This window comes from Pistacia vera, unplaced genomic scaffold (genome assembly GCF_008641045.1).
Source record: "Pistacia vera cultivar Batoury unplaced genomic scaffold, PisVer_v2 Contig846, whole genome shotgun sequence".
Classification (NCBI taxonomy): Eukaryota; Viridiplantae; Streptophyta; class Magnoliopsida; order Sapindales; family Anacardiaceae; genus Pistacia; species Pistacia vera.
Genome location: NW_022196719.1, coordinates 91,325 through 104,648, shown reverse-complemented (window position 1 = coordinate 104,648; position 13,324 = coordinate 91,325). Strand labels below are relative to the sequence as shown.

Here is a 13,324-nt window from a genome sequence, read left to right as displayed (position 1 = left end):
ATATCGACAGCCAAATCACCAGATCCAACCAATCTGTGTCGTAACACAATTTTTCAGCTAGATTCTGATGGTGGTGGCCAGAATCTGGCATTACTGATGGTAGGGGTGTTTTTGTTATTTACAAAAAATTTATCTATTGGGGTGTTTAGTTAAATTCGCAAACCTAGCGGGTTTTTTTATAAATTTTAAAATTTTACCTCGTAATACTCCTGTATTCAACTACCCAATATTATTCCCAAAATCCTATCCAAAATAATAAAACAAACAGACCCAATATCATTCCAAAGATGAATTAAAGAATTTTGTAGTATTATTGGTTTTAAATTATGGTATTACATAATCAAAATTAATCACAAAATTAAGAATTTATATCGTTTCCTCTCAACCATTTATATCATTTCCAAGATCAATGTTAATATATATATCTCCACTTGTATTATTATTATCATGCAAAATGGACAACACACTAAGCACCCTAAACAATAAAAGTTTATAAATTAACAAAAATACTCATACCCACTCACATATTCCCGGCAGCTAGTGATCGGCTGCCGACATTTAATGTGTGGGTGAGGGTGTTTTTGTTAATTTTAAAATTTTTATTATCAGGGGTGTTTAACTAAATTAACAAATATAGAGGATTAAAAAAATAATCCTATTAAACACATTTTCAAATTCAAATCTTATCCTCGTAATAATAATCTAACTCAACTAGTTCAAAAATACTACTTAAAATAATGAAACAAACACACCCTATCTTTCGGGTTATAATAATTATGATGTGTAATTATATCTTCATGAATAATTTTAATTATTAATTAATTAATCAACCTTACAAGTAAATGAAAGCTTGTAAGACCTGAAGCAAAAAGAATTGCATCACTTCAATTTTAGTGCATAATCATGACACAAACAAAACTATCAAAAATGACAAAAGCACGCATTATTAGAAATGAGAAGTGCTTATAGCCATCCTGTAATCTAGAAGATAACATATATTCTTGACCATGATCTAATGGAGTCTGCCAGGAAGATTGATTTTAACTCACTGACCAATAACAAAATATCAAATCATCAAATGAATGGACTAGAAATGACAAATTCTGACTTCATCTGTTAAAACTTTTAATCAAATGTGGAGTTAACTGAGAAAATGTCAAATGTCCAAGGCACCCACAATTGCTATTAGCTGCTACACATTTGCATTCAACTTTAGGCACTTTGCAAATTGTGTCACATTAAATGTCCACAATGGCAAATAATAAAAGCAACATGCCTAATACCAACATAATTGTTACTTTAAATGTAGTAAACACCATAACAATGGTCAAATTTCGTAAACTATACACATGATTTTAATAAACAACATGTGGGCTGAGAATTAAGACAAACCTATGTGAGGAGAGCCATTCCATGTCACAAGCTCAACATCACCCCCAAGTTCTTGTATACGTTGAGTGAAACTAAAAATAACTTGTGGTGATGCATATTCATCATTCTCTGAGCATAAAATAGAAATGGAGCCCCCAGGTCCTACATAAGAAACATAGGAATGTCAGATTAATGGACAGGAAAGACTTAAGACAATTCAACAGTCATAGGCAAGATAGAAACTTACAAAAGAGGAGTACAAAGTATGCCAATACTCCGAACGTTGAGATTCGAACCTAGTAAGACATAAACCATCTAGACCAGAAGCAACCCCTTTTGCAACCCACGATACAATCTTTAGCGGTCCAGGAATCTTTGATGGTGGGGTGGAGACCAAACGAGCACAAAATACAGAAAATCTATGGGACCAGAATCGTAGATGTGTCCAGCAAGGCAATGTCTGACCAATCCACTTTCATCCTTCATAAACAGGAACCAAAGAAGGGAAACTTCAGAATTGAAGTTCTTGAGTTGTTGCAATAAAAAATAGTTGCCTACTACATAACTCAATAAGTTTAAATTTGAAATTAGAAAGGACATGGCACATACCGCAGTAAGATGACCATCACATGTTCCAGAATAATCTGCGCATCACATGCAAAAAAGAAAAAAAAAACAAATAATTCTACAGGCCTGTGACCCTTCAAATAATTTCTGAAACCAAACAATTAGGTAGCAGAAACAAAAGAGAAAGATGCACCAACTGTTAATATTCCTTTCTTCGTTCTTCAAGGCATATATCATCAGGATTAAACAAGAGTTGACTGAAATGTATTTTTTTTTTTTTTTTTAACCACCATTGGATGACCTAATGTTAAAAGAGGAAAAAAAGATTTTATGAGCTCCTGAGTTCGAGTTTCCCTAGGCATGGCAATGAGCCCCGAAATTCTGGGACTCCATCTCGACCCGTCTCATATGGGGCGGGGATTCCCCGGTTTTTTTGCAGATAGGGGCGGGGACGGGAGGAATTTCAATCCCCATCCTCAGGGATGGGGTAGGGGCAGAGGTTTCCCTTCCACTGTCCCGCCCCGTTAATATATATATACTTTTTACTAATACCTCTATATATTTTACCTAATTACACAATTATCCTACCTATATAAACTCCATATTTTCCCAATTTATCTCAACCTAAACAATTGAACAAGAACAAATCCTAACCCTTAAGTCTTAAACTTGTCGACATTGCCATTCGCCTTTAGTCGACTTTATATTGCCGTTCACTAACACCAATTTGATCTCTCTGATTTGGCCAAACTTTAACCAAAGATAAAATTAATGAGGTGGGGACGGGCCTCCAACGTTCTCCATGGGGCAGGGATGGAGAATTCTTGTCAACCTTGCAACAGGGACGGGGCAGGCGTGGGGAGTGATTTTGAGGGCGGGTAAGGGGACGGTGAATGAGATCCTCGCCCCGTCCCTCCCCATTGCCATGCCTAAGTCTCCCCAGACACTAATAGGGGTGGTCATTGGAACTTTTATCCGACCGACAGTTTCAGGGTCCCAGAGAATTAGTCGAGATGCAAACAAGCTAACTGGAGCACCCTTGGTGATCCAAAATAAATGTTTTTTTTTTTTCTTTCTCGATAAAAAGAAACAGACATTTGTGAATTGTGACAACCCATATACAATTTTTCTTGGCCATTGACGTCACAGAATTAAGGGTTGCTATTTGCTAATCCCAAAGGTTGTGTCACAGCTAATGAGAAAAGATGCCAAACCTGTGGTCAATGATCAATTGTTTTGTAGTTTGAAACTATGAATCTACAACCAATACAATTAATAATATGGTCCAAATGGTGGACCTGCTAAAACAGACATGAACACGCTTCATACAATATATTAATTGAGAGCGTTATCAAAAACTTGTTTTTTCACACTCCCAAGATTTTGAGAAATTTGTTTCTTAAAGACTTTTCGAAAGGGTTATCTTCAACCCTTGAAGTGGATAAGATAATAACAACTCTTCAAATCCTCGATGAAACAGGCCAGAAGGCTCAGGTACAGTAAAATTACAGTATTTTTATTCCGAATATGAAATTTCACAACATTCCCGAATAAAATAACAGAAGGAAAAAGGGTAGTCATAAGCTCAAGCCTAAGTAATTTCGAACTCCAGCCTCTTGCTCATACATTAACATCCATATACAGGTTACTAATTAGCTCTGCGGTCATACAAAAAAGATCTTTGTACAGACAACTATTTTACAATTTACATCTGCTCCTCAACTTCCAAGACCATTGGCACACCATATATTGCACAAGTTTGGTGATCACGGCGCTGCTTCTGGGGTGATATATTGTATATCTACAAGATTTATTAACCGGCATCCTGTAGCTCAGCAGACATACAGATACAGATCAATCTTAAAACATGTACTTCATTCTATTAACGCGATGATCATCCTCGATATACTATTATATATGTACACTTTACGCTTTAGGATTTAGTCCACAACCTAAAGAAGAGTAACTGATGACTGACCAAGTTGTCTTCCAAAATGTCTGGAAGGCCTCATCGAATTACTGCCGCACCTCAATGATATCTTGTAGAGATTTTATTAACTTTATGTTAATAATCTCTAGGAGCTTCTGAACAAGCCAAACAAAACCAACTGCAGAGTTCCTCCAGTATAATCTTTAAGATATTATAATTTTGAGCGACGGTTGCTTTTGATACCACGGAAAGGTAAATTTCTACGAGAAGAGGCAAATGGCAGCCGGTTTGCAGAGCTGGAAAATCTAATATCCCAACCTTCAACATTCTTGGGAACACAAACATCAAAAAGGACCTGGCCAAGAACACTGTGTGCATTGATTCTTGGGGGAGAAGGCATGTAGACTGATCTTTCATTACGTTCATCCTGTAAAGACCGAGAGTCTTGACCATTGTGATGCTCTGCTGAACTTGGCAAGAAGAAGTGGTCACTTGGCCCAACTGCAACTCTTCTTAGGCTTTGGTTTGAGTTAACTGCTACTTTCTGAAGGTCACAAATTAACTCAGACATCTCATCATGCATACCCTCTATGCCAGCTCTTTCCCCAAGTTGTCGGACTCTTTGGGAATAAACTGACAAAGCCTTCTCAAGCAAACTGGTTACCGCAGCCCTGTATTGGATAGGGTAATGCTTGTAATGACCTGAAGCAAAAAGAATTGCATCACTTCAATTTTAGTGCATAATCATGACACAAACAAAACTATCAAAAATGACAAAAGCACGCATTATTAGAAATGAGAAGTGCTTATAGCACATCCTGTAATCTAGAAGATAACATATATTCTTGACCATGATCTAATGGAGTCTGCCAGGAAGATTGATTTTAACTCACTGACCAAATAACAAAAATATCAAATTAATCAAATGAATGGACTAGAAATGACAAATTCTGACTTCATCTGTTAAAACCTTTTAATCAAATGTGGAGTTAACTGAGAAAATGTCAAATGTCCAAGGCACCCACAATTTGGCATATTAGCTTGCTTACACATTTGCATTCAACTTTAGGCACTTTGCAAATTGTGTCACATTAAATGTCCACACTGGCAAATAATAAAAGCAACAATGCCTAATATCCAACATAATTGTTACTTTAAATGTAGTAAACACCAATAACAATGGTCAAATTTCGTAAACTATACCACATGATTTTAATAACCAACATGTGGGCTTGAGAATTAAGACAAACCTATGTGAGGAGAGCCATTCCATGTCACAAGCTCAACATCACCCCCAAGTTCTTGTATACGTTGAGTGAAACTAAAAATAACTTGTGGTGATGCATATTCATCATTCTCTGAGCATAAAATAAGAAATGGAGCCCCCAGGTCCTACATAAGAAACATAGGAATGTCAGATTAATGGACAGGAAAGACTTAAAGACAATTCAACAGGGTCATAGGCAAGATAGAAACTTACAACAGAGGAGTACAAAGTATGCCAATACTCAGAACGTTGAGATTCGAACCTAGTAAGACATAAACCATCTAGACCAGAAGCAACCCCTTTTGCAACCCACGATACAATCTTTAGCGGTCCAGGAATCTTTTGAATGGTGGGGTGGAGACCAAATCGAGCACAAAAATCACTAGTAAAATCTATGGGACCAGAATCGTAGATGTGTCCAGCAAGGCAATGTCTGACCAATCCACTTTCATCCTTCATTAAAACAGGAACCAAAGAAGGGAAACTTCAGAATTGAAGTTCTTGAGTTGTTGCAATAATAAAATAGTTGCCTACTACATAACTCAATAAGTTTAAATTTGAAATTAGAAAGGACATGGCACATACCGCAGTAAGATGACCATCACATGTTTCCAGAATAATCTGCAGCATCACATGCAAGAAAAAGAAAAAAAAAAAAAAAATTAATTCTACAGCCGCAAGCACTTCTAAAAATCACAAATTATAACAAGAAATTAAAATTAATTTACCTGAAAAGCTTTGTACATGCAAGCTTTCGGACCACCAGAAAAAGCCACGAAAACCACAGGACATGGTTTAATCTTCAGCTCCTACACACCCCAAATCAAAGCTAAGTTTCAACTCATGTATCAAAGAGAAAATTTTCAAAGCTGCATAAACGCCTAATTCTCTTTAAATTGACTAACCTAATCTCACTAGTAACTCAAATTTTCACTGTTACGACCAACCACACAACAGATTCAATCAGAATTTCACATATTCAGTAAGATTTTAGAATAAAATATTACCTCCACAAGGTCGTTGACAAGAACAAATGCTATCGATGTAGCCCTTTCGGGATAAAATCTGCACAAATTTTGACCAAAATAACATTTAAAAAAAAAATCCTAATAAATAAACAAACAAAACCCAAATAAAAGCGTAATTAACAGAGAGGAGAAGTTACGCGTCGAAGAAATGGGCATGAGAGACGAGAGAATTCCAGCCAAGAGAAGAGTACAAATCGACAAAACTTCTGAGCTGATTGTCATGAACTGAAACCCAAGCGAAAAACACAACAATTCCGCGGAACGCCGGGTCTCTCCGGCTCCAAAACACGGTACTATCACCGTTACTCCCACCACCGAGCATTTCTACGAACAGATTATAATATGCGTGCTTTGGTTGAGCACGAGACTTTTCTGTTTGGTTTTTATCTTATTTATTTTGTTTATTTCAGAAATAACGAGTTGTGAGATGGTGAGATGATCGGATGAGTGGATGAAAAAGGAGGAGGTGCCACGTCACACTGGTCGCACCACGCGCATTTTAGGATAAGTGATATGAGAATGGATTTGGTGTGTGAGGAAACGACGTCGGTTTGAGGTTGTTATTGGTTGTCGTTTTCTTTCACGTAACGAGACGAGACAGTAATTGGAATTTGACCTTTGAAATTTGAACGGTTGGTTATTTGTTGTTTGGTTGCAGCTATTATTTGGGTGGTTAGATCATCATGTTATCCCAAATTAATTAAATGTGTTTTATTAATCTTATCGTATCATATTCAAAACATGGTTATCGCGGATACGCCTTTTAAAAATAATAATAATAATAAATAAAATAATTACAATTTTTTAAAAATTAATGGGTGTTTGGCATATTATTTCTACCCATATTCCTAATCTTATTCTCCAAATATTATTTGACACATTATTTGAGAAATATTATTATATTTTTTAACTACTTTTAGACCTATTAAGTTTATTAATTTCATTAAATACCCCTAAAAAAAAGTTTAAAAATTAACAAAAAAACCCTATAAACTCATACTTGCCAGATTCCGACAACCACCGTCAGTGGTAGCCGGAATCTGTCATAATGGCCTACACCACAACCAAAACTGGCCAGTAATTCACCGATCTGGCCTTTTTCCCACAGTGGATCTGGCCATCAGCGACAGTCAAATCTTGGCCATCGTTGACCGACAATGAAGGCCATATCTTTGGCCATCGCTGACGGCCAAACATGGACTTTTGCGACAGTCGACGACCAGATCTGACCGTAGATTTGGCTTTTTTCGACTAAATCTATGATGGATCTAGCCGGAAAAAGCTATATCGACGGCCAGATCACCAGATCCGACCAGTTTGTGTCGTAACACAATTTTTCAGCCAGATTCTGACGGTGGTGGTCGGAATCTGGCACTGCGGATGGTGCAGGTGTTTTTGTCATTTTACAAAAAAATTATCTATTGGGGTGTTTAGTTAAATTAGCAAACCTAGCGGGTTTTTTTATAAATTTTTAAATTTTACCTCGTAATACTCCCTTATTCAACTACCTAATATTATTCCCAAAATCCTATCCAAAATAATAAAACAAACAGACCCAATATCATTCCAAAGATTAATTAAGGAATTTTGTAGTATTATTGGTTTTAAATTATGGTATTACGTAGTCAAAATTAATCACAAAATTAAGAATTTATATCATTTCCTCTCAACTATTCATATCATTTCCAAGATCAATGTTAATATCTATATCTTCACTTGTATTATTATTATCATACAAAATGGGCAACACTTGTTCCTTTTCACTTTTTCCATGCAAAATAGGTAAATTTGGGTAGGTTTTAGTGAACCAGGTTGGGTGACACCCAAATACAACTAGAAATTTTTTTGGGCCTTTGGCCTAAATTAATAAAGTTGTATCGATATTTTTAAAAATACGAATGGATACGTATCGTATCATAAGATACATATTCAAATTTCAAAATATATGTTTGTTCCATTATTCTCAAGATTCAATCCTATTATATTCAGCTCAAAATATTTAAATTTTTTTAACCCTCTAAGTTTGTTTATTTAACTAGACACCCCAACAATAAAAGTTTATAAATTGATAAAAACACCTTACCCCACCCACATATTCCCGACAGCTGGTGATTGGCTGCCGGCATTTAATGGGTGGGTGGGGTTGTTTTTGTTAATTTAAAAACTTTTATTGTAAATGGTGTTTAACTAAATTAACAAATATAAGGGATTAATAATCTTATCAAAGACATTTTCAAATTCAAATATTATCCTCATAATAATAATTCAACTCAACTTTTTCAAAAATATTACTCAAAATAATAAAACAAACACACCCGATATCTTCTGGGTTATAATAATTATGATGTGTAATTATATCTTCATGAATAATTTTAATTATTAATTAATTAATCATCCTTACAAGTAAATGAAATAAATCAATTTTAACTAATTCCTAATGGTCGAGTGGTTCGATAGAGACTCTTGGATATATTACTCAAAAGCTCCTGACTTCAAGTCTCTACTCAATTACTAATAGAGGTAATCACTAGAGCTCTTATTCGGTCGATAATTCCAAAGTCTCAGGGAACTCTTTTGTTGGGTTGCTTACTCTCTAATCAATTTTGTATGAATGTTTACCTGCTTATTATCTAGGGGTAGTGGGGGAATTCTTCTGTTGGGCTAATGTGGGAGCTCCGAGCCCAAAATAATGAGAAGATACAAAGCGGGCTCAGATTAGAAGCCCGTATCATTTAAACGAAGTCTAATACAAGACTTTAAAAGCCCACATGGACATGAAGTCCGCGAATTGCTAATAGAACTGACCCAACCGAAACTATGATATTTCTAGCGAAATTAGAATTTTATTTTTAAAAAAAAAAAAAAAAAATTGTAAATTTCTGTGTGTTTATATACTTATAATAAACCTGCACTTCAAATCTCAACCCTTCGATCAACTAGTTTGATGTTTATATAACTGGTGTGTTTTAACTCCTGCACTTCAATTCTCAACCCTTTGATAATTTACAGTGGCGTACACTGTACTGTTTAATAAAACATAACCTTGGCTGCTGCCAAAAGAGAGAAAAAAAGTACCATATATTTTGACAGGCAGCACTTGCAGCATCAGCTCTATGATCACTTCGCCTTTGACAGCTTCTGCTTTGGCTGAAAGGGACAGAAGAGAAGGGTCCATGTCACATTTTGGGCAAGTAATTGATTAATTAAATAATTAATTAATTATTAGATTAACATAGAAATCAACAAACCTGGAAGGAACAAAAAAAAAAAAAAAAAACAGTCAGTCTCAATAGTAATTCCTAGAAAGAATAATAATCAGTTTCATAGAGAGAGGGGAACAAACAGATTTATAGATTTTCTTCTTCTTCATGAATAAGCAACATTCTATCTCCAATCCCAATCCCAATCCCATATCCCCTGCCACCTCATTTAATTAAATCCTTCACCAGATCCAAAGCAAACCCATTAATTAATTTAACAGGCACGTGCATCCCCCTGAATTTTTTTTTTTTTTTTTGTTCTTCACATGGGTCATGGTGAAAAGGAAAGAAGAATGAAACTTTCTCTGCCACCACCTTCGTTATCCCTCTGTCCTGCAATCTTTTTAAGGGTTATGATCTGGCCTTGGCTGATTGTTTCCTGGGAAAGCTGACTCTCTCTCTTTCTCTCTGGCCTGAGAAATTGCTTGCTCCTCCTACTTTGATTGCAAAAGACAATTCACAATATACAGCAAATCCTGTCAGCTTTTTGAAGGGAAAAGAAGAATAAAATGCAGATTTTTTGGGAGGATTTCTTGTACTCAAAAGTTTTAAAACCATAATGAATGAACCCACCCAATATAATTCAATTTCATAAAACGTGACCTTTTTAGTAATTTTGCATTGGCATATTGAAGCAAGCAACAAGCAAACAACGCATATGAAAATTGTAGCTGCTTTTCAGGAATTGAGACGGTCCCACTGTTGGTCTTGCCATACAAACAAACTGCAGCTGCAAGCGAGAAGGAGGGGCAGGCGAGGCGCACTGGCACAGGCACAGCCAGTTGGGTAATGATTTTGCTGCCTAAAAGAATCTTATCCTGATATTTCAAAACGAATATTCCAAAATTAGCCCCCAAAGCAAAAAAAGAAGAAAAGTTAGTAGTAGTAGTAAGTAGTAACAAACCGCAGACTCCAGAGAAAAAGCTGAAAACAAACCAATCATCATCTCTCACTCCCAACAACAGAACCAGCCAAAACCCCAAAACCATGGCTCAAACAAAAAATGCCTTTCAATTTTGAAAAAATCATCCATCAATTAATGCTCACATTCTCTTCATCAAACAAAACAAATTTTACCCATTCCAAAATATAACCAGAACCAGCCACAAAATATGCCTATTATCAAATTAAAATTTTGTCAGATGCTGTGAAGTGATACAACATCACAAATTTTATCAGGACTTTGTATAATAATATCAAATTCTCTCTGGTTTACTGTGTCCAGAAACAGGGACGAAGAGACATAGCAAAGCAAAATGGGGATGGAAGTGCGTGAAATTTTTATTCATATATATAAGTAGAATAAGAAGCTTCTCTCTTTTGATTAATGTATTTGTACTGAAAACCAGAGTGAGTGAGCTTGAGCTGAACTGAGCTAGCTTCTTACATATATTTAGATAGATAGAGAAAGGCAGAAAGCTGTACAATGTCAACCATTAATAAACCAACCCACTTGTCACATATTTTCTATACTACCCACTGTGAATTAGCCTTTTTTGTCCCCCTCTCTTTCTCTCTTTTCCATTTCAAGGCTTCAACTGAATCCACTGGTAGCGACCTTCAAGCGGCACATCCTTCTCGATATCATAATTGTACCTGTAAAAAAAAATTATGAAAAAAAAATATTCGTTTAGTTAGAATTCGATTATCTACTGTGCTAAAATGCGCAGACTGAGTGTCAGTCCTTATCTGCGCACTAAACAAAAAATAACACAAACTCTACTCACTTCTCTGCGAATCGTTTCTGCTCGTTCTTCTCAGTTGCAGAGAAAAACTCATCGATCTCCACCAGTGACGGCATCCTAGCCGCTGAAACAGTCACCGCCGGCGGAATTCCCCGGCGAGACGTTGGCGGCTTGTTCGCCAGTACTGAGTCCATTGAGGCTTTCTGTGAGGCTACGCAAATCTCTCTCAACGGACTCGCCTCCCTGCAAGAAAACCTAAAATTGGCTTTATACAGTAAATTGAAACGTAAAGAAAAGAAAAAAAAACTGAAACGACGATTCATTTAGATTTTCGTTTCATTAATGTAAATAATTGTAAACCTGAAATTGTTGTTGCTCGTAGAAATATCGGTTTCAAAGCTGGTAACCTCCCTTAAATAAACGCGAAATTTATTATGACGACCCCTCAGTCCCAACTGAAAAAAATAAAATAAAATAAAAGCATGAGAAATGGAAATTTCTGAAATGCAGAGAACATTGTGTTGTTTGCTTTCTTTTTTTGAAGCAAAGAGGAAGCAGAAACACGAAAACAGAGAGAACTCGAAAGTATTTTGAGAGAAATTTTTTTTTTGAAAGTTAAGAGTTTAAAATTGACCTCCAGATCTGTGGAACTCAAGGAATCCTTGACGATTTGAAGCGAGTCATTGCTGGAGGAGCGAGGAGCCGAGAAGAAAGCAGAGGACGTCGCCGTTTGGACAGAAACGTGATCGTTTTTGAGCTCATTGTTGGCTGACGGTAAGACGTTGTTGTAGTACTCCTCGTCGTTGTTCTCCGAATCCTCCAACTGTTGAGAAGTAAATTTTGTCCTCTTAGATAGCAAGCTTGTGTTTGAAGTCTCTTCTGCTTCTTTCATCTCTTCTTCTACGGTACCAGCAATTCGTTTAGTGTTAGTACAGTCTTCCATTACTGCAAATACTTTAAATTTTGTTTTGTTTTTTTTTGTTTTTTTTTTTTTTTGGTTGAGAGAGAGAGAGAGGAGAGAGAGAGGGTGGAGGGGGTTAAAAATAAGTGATTTGAGGGGTGGTGTGGTGTGATAAGAGCCGTCGATTGAATCAAGGGCCAACATTCGTTTGAAGAGAATCTGTTAACCGTGACATGACGGTGCGCTAACGCCGCAGTTACTGTTATTCTGTTACGATGTTAAAATTTTAATGAGTCAAAATGCATCACTTGTGTGCCACGTCACCACTGAATGCAATGATTTGATTTCAATTTTTCTATTGACCCCCCCTTATTCATTAAATTTTTTTTTTATCTTTTTAATTTTTTTTAATTCCTCTCATTTCTAAAACATGACACTTTGGACCCCGAAATGGCAAAACCAATATGCTGGATAGAAATAAATTAAGAAGGTGGGTTAGGTTGTGGAAATATAAAAGGGAAGAGGGGCTTAAATGGGTGTTGGTGAAATAGAAAATGAAGCAGTAGAGTGTAGGGGAGGAAGTCGTTGGAGGTAGCTAGTTAGTTACATTCATTGGTAATTGTGTACAGAGTTAGGTTTTATATATATATGTATTAAGAGTAAACTACTCTTTCCCACCCAAGGTTTGCCTCAATGACTATTTTTTCCCCAAAAAGTTTCAAAACACCGCTTTCCCACCCAACGTTTATATTATGTTAAGAAAAATGATACAGTTACCGAAAGTAGCGCATCGAATTTATGCACCTAATGACGTGGCACAATCCGACCGTCTATTAATATTAACTTATAATTAATCGACGGTCAGGATTGTGCCACATCATTTGATGCATGAATTCGGTGTGCTACTTTCAGTAACTATAACATTACTTTTCTATTAATACACTTCACTTTCTTAGCCAACGTTCAATGAGTTATGGAGAGCTAAGGTAACTCATTGAACGTTGGTGAAATAGAAAATGAAGCAGTAGAGTATAGGGGAGGAAGTCGTTGGAGGTAGCTAGTTAGTTACATTCATTGGTAATTGTGTAGAGAATTCGGTTTTAATATATATATATATAATATATATATATATATATTATATATATTAAGAGTAAACAACTTTTTCCACCCAAGGTTTCCTCAATGACCTTTCCCCCCCAAAAAAAAGTTCAAAACACCGCTTTCCCACCAACGTTTATATCTGTTAATACACTTCACTTTCTCAGCCAACGTTCAACGAGTTATCAGGAGCCAAGGTATAGGATTTTTGTAGAGT

General features: G+C 36.1%; 2 protein-coding genes across 3 annotated transcripts; both read right to left on the bottom strand.

The window, feature by feature from the left end:
- Positions 1–3,433: 3,433 nt before the first annotated feature.
- On the bottom strand, positions 3,434–6,567 carry LOC116118502. Its single transcript, XM_031404486.1, has 7 exons — positions 6,301–6,567; positions 6,143–6,200; positions 5,864–5,944; positions 5,721–5,756; positions 5,349–5,588; positions 5,119–5,260; positions 3,434–4,570 (listed from the first exon to the last, which is right to left on the bottom strand). The coding sequence occupies exons 1-7, from the start codon at positions 6,483–6,485 to the stop codon at positions 4,080–4,082; spliced, it is 1,233 nt and encodes a 410-aa protein (XP_031260346.1). The 5' UTR covers positions 6,486–6,567; the 3' UTR covers positions 3,434–4,079.
- Positions 6,568–10,671: 4,104 nt separating this feature from the next.
- On the bottom strand, positions 10,672–12,100 carry LOC116118508 (cyclin-dependent kinase inhibitor 1-like). 2 transcript variants are annotated; one of them, XM_031404493.1, is made up of 4 exons: positions 11,743–12,100; positions 11,469–11,563; positions 11,151–11,363; positions 10,672–11,019 (listed from the first exon to the last, which is right to left on the bottom strand). In XM_031404493.1, the coding sequence occupies exons 1-4, from the start codon at positions 12,049–12,051 to the stop codon at positions 10,950–10,952; spliced, it is 687 nt and encodes a 228-aa protein (XP_031260353.1). In that variant the 5' UTR covers positions 12,052–12,100; the 3' UTR covers positions 10,672–10,949. The 2 variants fall into 2 exon arrangements, with proteins under 2 accessions (XP_031260353.1, XP_031260354.1); XM_031404494.1 differs by having other exon boundaries at positions 11,151–11,351.
- Between the last annotated feature and the right edge of the window lie 1,224 nt (positions 12,101–13,324).

Bases quoted from the DNA above. Each gene is read 5' to 3' on its own strand.
- LOC116118502 (XM_031404486.1), bottom strand. From the start codon at position 6,485: ATGCTCGGTGGTGGGAGTAACGGTGATAGTACCGTGTTTTGGAGCCGG. The intron at 5,757-5,863 runs GTAAATTAATTT...GTGATGCTGCAG, and splicing joins GCATGTACAAAGCTTTTCAG to ATTATTCTGGAAACATGTGA. The intron at 5,589-5,720 runs GTATGTGCCATG...GTTTTAATGAAG, and splicing joins GTGATGGTCATCTTACTGCG to GATGAAAGTGGATTGGTCAG.
- LOC116118508 (XM_031404493.1), bottom strand. From the start codon at position 12,051: ATGGAAGACTGTACTAACACTAAACGAATTGCTGGTACCGTAGAAGAA. The intron at 11,564-11,742 runs GTCAATTTTAAA...TATTTTTTTCAG, and splicing joins TGAGTTCCACAGATCTGGAG to TTGGGACTGAGGGGTCGTCA. The intron at 11,020-11,150 runs GTGAGTAGAGTT...TTTTTTTTACAG, and splicing joins CAGAAACGATTCGCAGAGAA to GTACAATTATGATATCGAGA.